Source organism: Neltuma alba, unplaced genomic scaffold (genome assembly GCF_004799145.2).
Source record: "Neltuma alba isolate B1F8T4 unplaced genomic scaffold, ASM479914v2 tig00011479_pilon, whole genome shotgun sequence".
Classification (NCBI taxonomy): Eukaryota; Viridiplantae; Streptophyta; class Magnoliopsida; order Fabales; family Fabaceae; genus Neltuma; species Neltuma alba.
This window is the reverse complement of record NW_021636148.1, coordinates 475831-489266: the sequence shown is the minus strand read 5'-3', so window position 1 is coordinate 489266 and position 13436 is coordinate 475831. Positions and strand designations below refer to the sequence as shown.

Below are 13436 nucleotides of genomic sequence, written 5' to 3'. Positions count from 1 at the left end.
TTTTGTTTGCATTACTAATCTCTTATATTCAAATAATGTTTTGTGCAAATTATCTTCTCTTTGTGTAACTTACTAACCTTTTATTATGTAATCAATTATTTTAGAAGTTATTTGCTAATTAAATTTATAACGAGAAATTTATCTTTATCCCCAATCTTCTCCAAAAACGAAAAGGGAGTTTAGGCGAAACCAAGGAACAGAAAAATTACCTTCGGTCAGAACTCAGGACCATGGGGCAAGTGAGCTCGCAAAGACGCCAAAACGACACCTCTACATCGTCGTTTTGGATTTGATTTCAAAAGGCTCAAGTAATCGTCGACCCTCCAGATCTGCAGATCGGAAACCTTGGTCTCTCTCGGTGTCGGACGTTACGCCGTTCCGTCCTCCCTCTCGCTGCCTCTCTCGTCGGGCTGCCGTCATTTACCGGCCGGTAAAATTGGTTTTCCTCTCTCCTAATTTCTTTGTCAAGTTTATCCATTTCTTACTTTCTGAACCGAGGAAAATCTGTGTGTCAAAAACGCAACCATAAAACGCCTCACACTTGGAGGCCTTTGATTATATTCGACACAGGCCTTTTTTGGGCTCTATTCAATTTTGTTATTTCAAATGCTCTAGGGCCAATGGAAGAATTCGAACAGTGGAAGGAACAAGTTGCTCACTGGTGGCGTCTGGGTCTGGAGTATTTTCGTCAGGTTCCCCCGGAACAGCTGTATGCTGCCGCTGCTGTATTGGCATTTACAGTCATACTACTACTGTTGAGTAAGTGGTTACATCCCTATTTTGTTGCCCTGTTCCTCATAATTACTCGTTCTTTTCCATATTGATTAGTGTGTGCTTTTCTTATATGATGTTGCTCATTTTGATTATTTAGAACGATTACTGATTTTGCAATTGTTGTGTTTTATTTTGTAGTTCGCTTGTTTAAACGTGCAAAGTCTAATACCATTGTACTCACTGGCCTGAGTGGGAGCGGGAAAACTGTTCTGTTCTATCAGGTAAGCTCCACATGACATTCTTACATAATACCCATCATACTGGCACCTCAAGTCATTATAGTTGGCTGACATATCCGTATTCATTTGCTATGAATATTGAATACTTGACATTTATTGTTCATTTCCATTTATTTATGGATATTTTGACTATTTTCTTATATAGTTTTGATGTATTTTGTTATGCCTGTGTCAGCTTAGGGATGGCTCTACTCATCAGGGAACTGTTACATCAATGGAACGTAATGAAGGCACATTTAATCTTCATTCTGACACAACAAAGGTACAACGTTAAACTTTTGAGTGAGAGGTGCAACGTGCAATTTTTTTTGGTTGACTTTTCTAATATTCTATCTGCCAATTTACATTTTTATAATATATCGTTTAAATGAAATGTTTCCTTTGAACTTTGGGATTAAGCCAAGTGAGATTAATTCACAAGATCGTGATTTTTCTTCTCCTAAATTTGTCAACGAATTTGAATCTAAATGGGTCGTCTATAGATGCTTACTTTTCCTATCATCAATGTCCCTACTTAAAACACAAGGGCATTATTCTATATCTACTCAGTATATGTACAACGCATTACACAGATCCTTTAAATAAAATGCATCTTCACTCAACAATATCACAATTTGAAAGAAAGGGGAAAAGTGGGGAGAAATAGAGAAGACTGAGAAAATTAAGAACAGGAGCTTGGCAAGGGGCATGGCCCTTACACTTTGTAAGTCAATTTTTCAAGGATGAATTCCATGCTTGTTTTGGTCTCTATCACGTACCTTATTGTCTATAATTATTAGAGGACATCTACTTTTTTCTTCTAAATAGTGCTAATATTGCTTTTTGATTGGAATTATAAAATGGTAAATGTTATCTTTTGTTTTGCTATGTTGATTGTGAAATCATAACACTAGAACAAATGCTGTTCTGTTTCCTTAACAGAAGGGTAAGATAAAGCCTGTCCATCTTGTTGATGTGCCGGGCATTCTCGTCTTCGGCCCAAACTGGATGAATACTTACCTAAAGCAGCTGGCATAGTTTTTGTGGTTGATGCTTTGGAATTCTTACCAAACTGCCGTGCTGCTTCTGAGTAAATCCCTCTGCTTGTATTGTGCATTGCTACATTGTGTGCAATTATTTTTACATCTTGTTGCTACTTTCTAGATTATCATCTTTACGAAAAGGTTTTCATCCTTAATGCCAATAGTACTGTCGAGTCAGTACTATGCAATTGGCAGTGGGACTTAAAGTTTTAAACAATTAACCTTCCACCTCTGCCCAAGTTCGTTAGGAAATTAGCATTTTAGTACCTGTATTCTAACACTTGTTATTTTTTGAAGGTATCTATATGATATTTTGACTAAGGGAAGTGTTGTGAGGAAGAAGATTCCTTTGCTTATTCTCTGCAATAAGACAGACAAAGTCACTGCTCATTCCAAGGACTTTATCCGCAGACAGATGGAGAAGGAAATGTATGGCTTCAAATCCCAATTCCTTGATGCTACTCGTATAATCTTTGATGAGTTACTTTAGCAGTTAACATAAATGCGGCTATTCTATGCACTTTAGATTTTCACAAAATAAGACCAGGGTAGAATTGATTATTTTAAAAAAATAGGGGAGCAACATTGTTTATTTTTAAACTAGGAGGGATGAAATTAAACTTCGATAAAACTAGAAGGATCAGAAGCGCATTTAAGACTTAGGAGTTTGTGTGGACCATTACATGGCCATGACATCTTTTTCGTTCACTGTGGAATGTGAAATTATACCCCTTGATCGGATAGAGATTTTAGAAGGAATGTAATGCTTCTTTCGACATTAACCAAGTGCTTTTTATTGTTAGCCTTTGTAACTTCTTTCATTTATCTTGTCGTTGGGGATCAAGATTGCTTTGTTTTTATCTGAAATATATCTGATATTTGTTTAATAATCCCTGTGACTGACAGTACAGCATTACTTTTTTAATCCGTCAACTTCATTTGGCTTTTGTTATCCTTATGCAGTGATAAATTGCGGGCATCAAGAAGTGCAGTATCAGATGCCGACGTTACCAACGAGTTTACCCTTGGTGTTGCTGGGGAACCATTTTCTTTTTCCCAGTGCTATAACGAAGTTACAACTGCAGAAGCTTCTGGTTTAAATGGCGAGATATCTCAGTTGGAACAGTTTATCAGAAAATACGTGAAGCCTTAGCTGGATGTTATAGTTAATTTCAATGTATGAGAGCTGGCCTGGGTTGGTCTGCTCGGTTGTCAGAACTTGGGGAAGCCTAGCAGTTTTTCTTGTAATTGGCAAGAAAGAAGGGAAGAAGTAAAGTAGAGGGGGTCAAAATAGGGGGGACCAACTGACGGGAACTCCTGGTGTATGATTGGTTATGAATCAACTGATTTGAATTTGGATAATTTTTCTTGTCCGAGTGGGCATTTTGATCTGTTGATCCCTTGATTGTCCTCTGCTTGTTTGCTTACTGATATTTTTGGCACCCCTGTCCTATTCGTTTCTTGGGTCAGATTAGTTATCTCATCTGTTCAGCTTGATTTTCACATTTGGTGAACTTGGATTTCTTTGTACATGATGTAAAATTCTCGAAATTGGAAATAAAACCCTTCCCTCCCAACAAGAAAGGAGCCCATTAATGTGATGTGAGCTACGTCTTCTGAATCTTCTGGAGCGACACATAACTATAATTGTAGGATTGTTTTTTTGGAGCTTATGAACCATGCGGATTTCATTTTGCATGGTAAGAGGATCATTTGATCATGTGTTTCATAAATAATCAATCAACTTTTAAAATTAAACACTAACTACATTTTTTTTCCCTTTTGGGTGGGGGTGTTGTTGCGGACCAGCCATTCGAAGCTCAACTCGTTCATTATCAATTGAAGAGATCCTACCCTTTAATCTCACACACTACTTGGTTTTTAAGGTTTTTTTTCTCCGACTTCGACATGATATATTAATATCATTTTTTTTTGTTCTAAAAAAATCCAATCTTGTGTGCCCCAGCGGCACTTGCGCCTGTATGGAGAACGAAAAATTCAACTATATTTGTCCCCGCATAAAAGTATTTCATTATTTCGAAAGATGTATATTGAAAGATGCACAAAATATACAAAAGAACAAGAAACTATTCACGAGCTCTTAAAAAGATACATCTTAGTTTCAGAAACGAATTCAAACATCACACCTACATACATACAAATCTTCCCCTTCACAAATGCCTCTCTAGGAAGCACTATTTTGTTGGTACAACAGCTATCTCGTATCATCAAAATCTAACATCTAAAATGGCTCAGCTAGGATTATTGCCTTGTTATTAATTAATTAAAATCATATAATGTGTTATTACCGTACAAACTGGCAGGAATCAGGAAATGCTCTTGACAACCATGAGAGCTTCAACCTTATTATTAGATAAAAGGCGCCATAGCATGGAATGTGCAGTAACCCAACAGCCAAGTACCTAAGTCCAATAGGCCAAAAAAATAAGCTCAACCGAACCAAAACTTTTATAACTAAATACTGCAACATTGTGAGGATCTCTGTTTGGTTCGGTCTACCCAAGAGATTGTCTATCTTCATGTCTTGAAAGAAAAGCATGCATAATTGGCAATAACATAATGCATTGGTTTATGCTCAATCGAATCAAGAAGCTAAAGCTGAAACAGAGCCAACGACATACCATAGAGGTGCATATGAGGATGATAAGTCAAGGAAAGGATAAGGCCACCTGTAACAGAGGTTAGCATATTGTAAACATCAGACTCAGGTTTCTTCATGCACAAGTTATGATCAAAACAAGGTAAGGGATGGGCTATTTTACCAAATTGAAACACAGGCATGGATGATCCACTGAAAAACAACAAATATTGTTGTCCACAGGACAAAATATGCAAACCGAAACATCGGAAATCTCTGCATAAATCAACAGAAAATAGATGTAGAATTTGAGCTCTATAGTCTGGGAAAAACATGAACTAGTAGAAAGTTAAAACTTGACTCACCAAGCGATTCAATGATGTGTCCCCAAGGAGGAAAAGAGCGTTAATGGAGTGCAAACAAACAATCAACTGAAATTGAGAAGTGCAACTATATTCAGATTAAAGAAAATGTATAAAAACAATCGACTAGAAATTGAGAATTTTTGAGTATTTCTCTGACAAATATAAGAAAAATAATCAATTACTTTCATAGATATAAGTTGCAAAATGGTGAAAAGAGTGAGAAGCTATTTTAATATTCAATGAAAATGTACAAATTAGTTTGCATTTTTCAATAAATATGAAGGTTGAAAGCGAGAGCACACACTTTCTATTGACAGTTTTATCTGTTTATTAAGCATAAAACTTAACCTCCAAAAGGATAAATGATAATCCAGGCACAATAAGAAAATCATACTTACAAAGTTCATAACCTTCAAAAGGACAAATGATAACCAAGGCACAATAAGAAAATCATACTTACAAAGTTCAGGCTGTAATCTTTGGATGTCAAAAATGGATAAATGATGAACCAGAACACAAAGTCAGTGAGCACGACAGCACCTGCACAAGTCTGATCATTTGAAAGAAAAAGAAGAAAACAACAATAAATTTCCTTAGTTCAACGTAAAATAGGAGTGGACTCTTAAAAGCATTTAAAAACAAAAACACAAAATGTATAACAAAAACTTAAGCATTTTATGAATGATATGACCGCAGGCAAGATGCCTAAGAAGATGCCCTAGGAGCACGGCTGAAACAGAGGCTATTTCACAGACTGTCAGCATTTTGCAAACTTCTGATGGTTTTGGGTACTTCACCACTCAACAGGCCCAAATTCAAACCCTCTGGCTCTTTATCAAACTAAAGTCATACTCAGGGTAGTGCTTTCCTGGAAGATACTCAACATAAGCATATAGGAGAATTGCATATTTTGTGAAGGAATCTGCCTTTTCAGCCATGGAACAATAACATTATGGCACAATCTTTCTTGCCTAGTGTAAAGCAAAGACGTTTGATAGATAAGGATTCAAATTGTTTGAAAAATATATTCAGTTTCTTTTATAAGCCAAACATTTAAAAAATAGTCAGCATTGCATCTTGACTATATAAAAGATTACAAAGAATGACATGGTTTGGTTAAATTTAAAGGATAAAATTCTCACGTAATATAAAAAGTCTCCACCAGTGGGGGGGCCGCCAGGGGGGAGGTGCGGGAAGAAAAAGTTACCTGAAAAAGTATCTGAAAAATATAACCCCATAAACCAGCTGTTCTTGGAGCATAAGGTTCTTGATGGGAATGTGAACTCTTTGGAAGGTTAGACATATCTTCACCACCCCCAAGTCTAGGAGCCACATATATGCCTAGCTCTGTATCTAAATAAGAATGATTGACCGCGTCGTCAACAAATTTGTTTGGGTAAATAAAGCATCCAAATATGGACAAACCTGATCCAACCTATAGGTAAAATTGAGAACAAAAGTCAGGTGAGCATATAAACTAAAATACAGACAAAAGGAAACTCCACAGATTAATTTTATAATTCAACTGATTTACTGAGACTCTAATTCAATGAGTTGAGTTAAATATTAAATACCTAAGTCCTAACTGCCCCATAAAATAGAAATACATAAAATTCTATGGGAGTTTCATTCTGCGAACTTTTGGTGTAATATAAAAGAGGTAACATGTGAACAACTTACCCCAAAGTATATAGTGACCAAAGTAAATGTCCACCTGCCATGGAGGAAAAAAACACGATTATATCATATTAGATTTTTCCATAGCTAACATAAGCTCTCTATTGTTGACTAATAGCTATGTCCGATATAACATCAATAAGCTATTGTAAAATTTTTTTTCTGAAACTTGATCTATAGTAAAATAGGTTCAATTACACATAACCTTCCCTGAATTTTGTTTTAAGAGTAGGAAATCTGTAAACCTTTAAAATTAGATATTGAACCTCTGTAACTTCTAAATTTATACAGATAATCCTCCTTTTGTTAGTTAGTCTATTACTTGGACAATAAAATTGTGATGTGTCATGTGGTTACTTGTACATTACCCAACGTTTAAGAATGTTATCTATATAAAATATAGTTTACATGGCTTCATTGTCCTTGACTTGCCATGCTTCTGTTAATGAAATATCAGACCATTGACAGGGAGTTATAGGGGCGAATTGGAAAGTTTAGGAGATTCATTGTCAAATTTTATAGGTTGGGAGGTTGTCTGCACAAAACTCAAAGTCCAACATTGGTTTTGTATACAATTTAACCAAAATAACATAAAAGGCACACAAATAAATATAAGAAGTTTCTAACTTGCCACTTGAGGTAGTAAGAAAACAAGATACGTTCAAGTTTAACATATGGGTCGATAAAGAATAATTTCCTTTTAACGATATGACTATATCAAAGAGCATGACATATGGAAACCTTGAGAAATGAGGGTATGTTATTTCAAGCAAGGATTTTCATACTTTGTCTAGTCCATCTTATCATGGAATAGATGCTGACAAGACTGAAATATACAGTGATGTGAGATAATGTAGCTTACTGAGTGTAGAAGTAAAATATGCCTCCCCCATCAGCAGCCACATTGGCGATGATCAATGCCAAAAGTACAAGAAAAGCAATTATTCTAAAAGCAAGCAGCCAAGCAGGATGAATTCCTTTAACACACGTCTGCCATGCTTCATCCTCATATAATAGCCCACTTCATCTCTTTGATTTTCTCTCCTCTCAAGTCTTGATTTATTGAATCCTTCATGCCTCCAAATTAATAAAGCTGCCAGAGACATAGAGATGAAAATCCATAGTGCACAGAGGAAGAACCTCCAATTTAGCCAATAGCTTGGGTTAGTAGTATCTGCAGTCATGACGGGTTGCCAAGTATGGCTCGAGTATCCTGACAAGAAACTCATCAGTCACTTACAAATGCTCAACAAAATGTCTTCCTGGTATGATTTTTAATGCTCTATGTACTCATTTAAGCCCAGACACCCAAGGGCAAGTGTGCATGAGTAAACGATAGAGTGAAAGCTATCATTTAAGTGGAAAACTAGGGAGAGTAAGATGGCTATAATGACAGTAGAAAGAAAAATGTTCTTCCCACCAAAAAGGCAAAAGCAATAGTTGAAGTGTTTGCGCACATTTGAATGATAAAGCAGACAGGAGTTAATAGCCAGCAAGTAGTCCAAATAAATTTTGTGGAAAACTAAGAATCAGTCAAGAACATCTCAAATTCTCAACTGACTCACCCCCGGAAACCACGAAGGAAAGGAACTGACATAAACTATTTCAACGAAAGATCATAAACTTAATCAAGACCAAAGATATTTGAAGCATGACAGGAATCAAGTCGGGAACAAAACTGAGAATTTAGAAAAATCAAACTGAAAAATGCAGGGTTTTAGGAACAAAACGTGTGAGAGCTTCCCGACTAGCACATGCTAAATATGGAGTGCGTGTTCAAGCTTGTATGTCCCCCGCCACAAATGCAAAAAGAAAACAGCTAGAATTAAAGCAGAACTTTGTTATAGCCATCCCTTGAGAACGAAAACACAATTTGTGCAGGAGACAAGGGACAAAACTAAGAGATCAGGTACAGAAAGCTTGCTCATTTATCAATCTATCCAAACTTAGATTCCTTTCTTCGAATGGGTTTCACCCAAAGTCCCAAAAGTTCGTTACCTCCGTAAAATGATTCTTAATAAGGAAACAAAAAAGAGAAGGAAAAGAAGATGAAGAACTTACTGTTACAAGTAAAACTCAGAGAAGATAGTGGTCGATGTTAAAGGAAGATGCTTTGCTTCTTCCTTTTCGTTGGCAACGAAAGAGAGAGAGGACCCAGAGGGCCAGAGAGCTGTGTGTACAGTTCAACCCGTAACGAATTTGCTTTGGGGAAAGAAGCAAATCCTTCGTTTGTTTTTGTCCAAAAAAAATAACTAAGATGCTTCCTTTGCTGATATCAGAGAAGATTCAGGATCCCAGTGAAGACGGAACCAACTTTTCGTTGAAAATATTATTCTCTAATTGCATCTCAATCTCCGTTGCGTGTTCATAACGGAGTTGATTATTATTATAATTATTATATTATTAATCAGTGATGAATTATCAATTTGGTTGTGGGTGGTAGAGTTTTTTCAGTCCGGCTGCAGTTGGCAGTTTGAGCTCATTACTATTAGCATGCAGTTGTGGAGAACCGTGCCCGCCTATGAATTTACAGGTCTTAGTCACATTAAACATCGCGCGGAGCGTTAACAAAAATAATTTTTTTTCCCTGATGCAAAGAGTTAGCAAAATATACTTTAAAATAGAAATAACGTAATTACATAACGTAATTTATGGAGATCGTGCGAGGGAATGAATAATTAATGCCTTAAAATTCATGAATAATTAATATGGACAAAAATAAAAAAATAATATAAAAATTTTAGACAAGCTATAAAGAATTCTGTTATAGAATTTTAAGATTTGAGTTTTCTTGGCTGAAGAATTTCAAGGATATCTTTTTAAATACTAAAAATTTAATTTTAAAATCATATTCATTCTGTTAATAATTAAAATTTAAGATTTTTTTTTTGGCTACACACTAGCATCCTTTTAATGCTATTGGAGACAACTTGTTCAACCCTAAATATAAACACCTCTCATAATGAGAAATTTAAATCATGATTCGTTATGTTATGAGAGATTAAGTCTTTTTCGTAAACCTAACCCTTTGTTGGTTCAATTTTAACATTTAGTTATTCTTTTCTCTTGAACAAGGACTCAAACTTAAGAGCATTATAGGTAAAAAAAGGGGACTGAACTATATACACAGTTTTGTCATTAGTGGGTATTTTTTTACATTTCAGGCCAGCTACTGCCTACTCCCTAAACATCAACAGACCTTCTGAATGCACAAGCTCTTCAAAATTACACAGGGAGATATGCGAGTGACCCCATCAAACTCTTATTTGTCTCGTCTTATTCTGAGCTTGTCAGCAATTAGGTCAATAGGTAGTGATCCAGGTGCGGCTGATGAACCCACCACACCATTCGTTCATCCTCGTCATATTCATCATAGTTGTCATACAGATAATCTTCTTCGTCATCGTCATCCTCATTAGTGAAGCCATCACTAGGATAACTGCTGTCTTCTTCAAAGTCTGCAAGTGAGCCTTTAGTAGCAGCATCACCATCTTCACTGGAGAATATGAGTGCCGGGGAGGAGTGTTCAGTGGCCTGTGAAGCAACCTCAAATTCCTCTACCTTCTCCAAGAGAGCATCAGGATCATCAATAATCTCATCCAATAACAGTGCTTTGCTCGACTCTATCGCACGCTTCCACAGCGATGTCATTTTTGGGCTTGAAGGAATCATGTTTTTATCAAGCTTATTTTGATCATCCTCAGTCTCACCTGATCAACATGGTCAACATACCATATCATCAAATCAAAGCCCCACAATACTATTAGCCAATGATACTTCTACGTTTCACTGCATGGGGGTAATATGGTAGGAGTATGGAAACAATCACCAAACCATAGTTTGTGATAACTATTGAGGTACCTCTAGGTAATATTTTCATCATGATTTCATTAAGTCATTATTACTTGTGTCAACGGAAAAAGAGCTGCCTAATGCAAAAAAGTCAATAGAATGAAATTGTCAAACACATTTAAAGGAAAATACTGTGCCACAATATTCTCCTCAACATACCTGAATTGTCCAAGTTCCCTGCAATACCAACTTCAGGACGGCTTAAAACTGGGGGAGCTTGAGGATACATTGATTTCCAATCTTTCCCCCTCCACATTAATATCTGTTCATCATCAAAGGACAATAGCACACAAGGAACCAATTCCTGCGAACACAAGATCAAGAAACAGAATAACATTTTCATGTGTCATTACTTGAGAAACGCATAAATGAATAGGCGCAGGGGGAACGATAACAGAATTATTATGTAGTACAGGTAAAATTAGCCAGGTCGTGTATAAACAGGCCTAAAAAGAAAATTAACCTTAAGCTTGGCTCCTATTTTCTTGTAATCACTGGGTTCCAACCCCTGGCAGTCAATTTTCGCCAAAGGACTTCCTTCAAAAGCATGTTTTACTTCTTTCACGAGGGAAACGTAGACCCCATTTTTAGCTGCAATATGATTAAAGTAAATCAGTCGTTCAAATTTGACAGTCAGAAGACTCAACCTCAAATCTTGTGCTCACACAAACATGGATGACAGAGTGATCTCATAGTCCAAATGGATGTCTTACCTAATTTACATATTGGTAATAACTTTTTTCCTTTCTTACGGAATTTATCAGCTTCAGCTTTTGTTAATCCTTCTGGAGCTTCTTGGATAAGTTTTGGGTAAACTGGAGCAGCTGGCTTCCAGAGCATCAGTGGATACTGTGGACGAGTACGATAGTTGTAATTTCTCCCACGGAAAAGATAAACCACACCACCAACTCGATGAATTATTTTACCCCCAGTTTTCTCCTATGATAAAATGGAAACATAATATTTGAATTAATAGCTAATAAAGAGCAGCATGAAATTATCAGTCAACACATTTGACGGGAAGCAAGAAAACGAAATATTAGAAACCAAAGCACATTGAAAGTGAGACTCAACAGATTACAAATTGCAAAGACCTTCGGATTTGATGCCATGAAAGCAGTGCATCTACTTAACTCACAAGAAATAAAAAGAAGACTTCAAATTAATATTGGTATATATATATTTTTAAAATCCCTGTCTTGATACTAAAAGCCGGTGTGAAAGGCATGGCTACAACAGCTCTTCCAAATAATGTCTCTCTTTCCAGACCACGGGTTCTATTATGCGTCATGACTGTATGCATCAAAATACAAAATCTAATGTAACTTTTAGAATTATCATTATGCTGTGCCTTGATCAACAAGTTAAACGGAAAATTCCCAGCCAAAGGCCCAGGCCTGGGTAATTTGAAACAAAACTTCAGTAAGTCAAAGTATGGTCAAATCATTGAAGAAAAGTCAGTTCTAAAAACAAAAGCAAGACCATGATTTTGAAATATTAACAAAGCTTAGAACTTGAAAAATTCATAGGAAACCAATTTAAGTCTGAACAAATGCTACCGACTTCCAAGCAAGCGGTCCATGCTTACAACCTAGCCGGATTAGACGTTAGAAAAGAGAAATAAAATACGATACCTCAAGATGATAGCAAACGTTATCCATATCCACGGTTGGGACACCTTTGCAGCGAACTTTACAAACACGGGATCGCTTCCAATGTGAATGTATCAACTCCAACATGTTATGTGTTAATCCGTCCCTTCCTACACAACCCATCAAGAAGTCATGGTATTCAGTACTCTGATAAAAAAAGCCGTGTAGGGAACCACTAGCCCAACATAATAGATGACACATTGAAGAAATCACTCATTATAGTACTTGAAAATAGTACTTGATGCGGACATATGGTATAGGAAACATACAATTCAACGTATGAGAAACAACAAACACTCAGTTCAATCTAGAACTCACCGAGATTAACCTGACGGTTTTCACCTAGCATGGGTTTAACAAGCATTCTTATTTCCCACTTCTTCAAGGGCTCCCCAAGTATCTCCTCCCTCGTCTTCCCCTCCTGCGGATACTTCCCAGGTGGAAACGGCCCTGGCATTTCAACATGCTTCACTCCTTTCGTTCCCGGCGGGGGAGGATTGAAAGAATCAAAAAGTGGGATTTTCTTCTTCGAGCTCTTCAAGGGCGCTTTACCAGTCCAAGGCCTCGGCATTGTAGGCGGCGCGAACGGCAAGAACGCGGGCTCCCGAATTGCCAGCGGCTTTACCTTCGGCGTCTCCGAATAACTAAACTGGAATTCAAATGGGGCTCCGGGAAGAAGGTAGGACACTCCGGACTCGCCAATGACGACGGAGCGATCGCCGTCAGATGTAATAACGCCATCTTTGATGGGTTTGTAGTACTTGGAATTGCGATGGTGCTTCAGGGCAGGATTCGAAGTGGGTTTTGAGGGTTCAGGAGGGGGTTTTTGGGACTTGAGGGATCTGCGAGGAGGTGGGTACTTGGGAATTGGGATCGGAGGAGAAGGAGTGGCGGTGTTGACGGCGGGGTCGGAGGGTGGTGGCGTCGAAGGTAAGGACGAGAAGAGGTTGCGTCCAGGTAGCGATGCTACAATCACCATGGAAGTTTTGGAAAAGATAGACTTTAGTTAAAGCTAGTACTTACCAATATTGAAGCTGCCACTGAAATGGATAGAAATTTTAGGCGAAGAGAGGGAAGATAGATTTCAGGTTTTTCAGTTGCTGGTAATGACACCGAAGCAAATAAGAGAGGATGATGCATCTGACCTTTTGTTCCCCTATGCCGTTTAGTTCTCAAATCTCATCTTCTTATGTCGTCCACTATCAGCTACGCCTGCGCCCCACGGCCACGAATCCTGATCCCTTGATCCTGGCCAT

The 13436-nt window shown here is 37.4% G+C and overlaps 1 protein-coding gene and 2 pseudogenes across 1 annotated transcript; 1 reads left to right on the top strand and 2 right to left on the bottom strand.

Moving 5' to 3' along the window:
• Positions 1 to 328: 328 nt before the first annotated feature.
• On the top strand, positions 329 to 3486 carry LOC114713931 (signal recognition particle receptor subunit beta-like; annotated as a pseudogene).
• Positions 3487 to 4048: 562 nt separating this feature from the next.
• Positions 4049 to 8954, bottom strand: LOC114713906 (uncharacterized; annotated as a pseudogene).
• Positions 8955 to 9973: 1019 nt separating this feature from the next.
• On the bottom strand, positions 9974 to 13309 carry LOC114713921 (CRS2-associated factor 2, chloroplastic-like). Its single transcript, XM_028898602.1, has 6 exons — positions 12499 to 13309; positions 12163 to 12290; positions 11242 to 11467; positions 10992 to 11119; positions 10688 to 10832; positions 9974 to 10386 (listed from the first exon to the last, which is right to left on the bottom strand). The coding sequence occupies exons 1-6, from the start codon at positions 13157 to 13159 to the stop codon at positions 9974 to 9976; spliced, it is 1701 nt and encodes a 566-aa protein (XP_028754435.1). The 5' UTR covers positions 13160 to 13309.
• Positions 13310 to 13436: the final 127 nt, after the last annotated feature.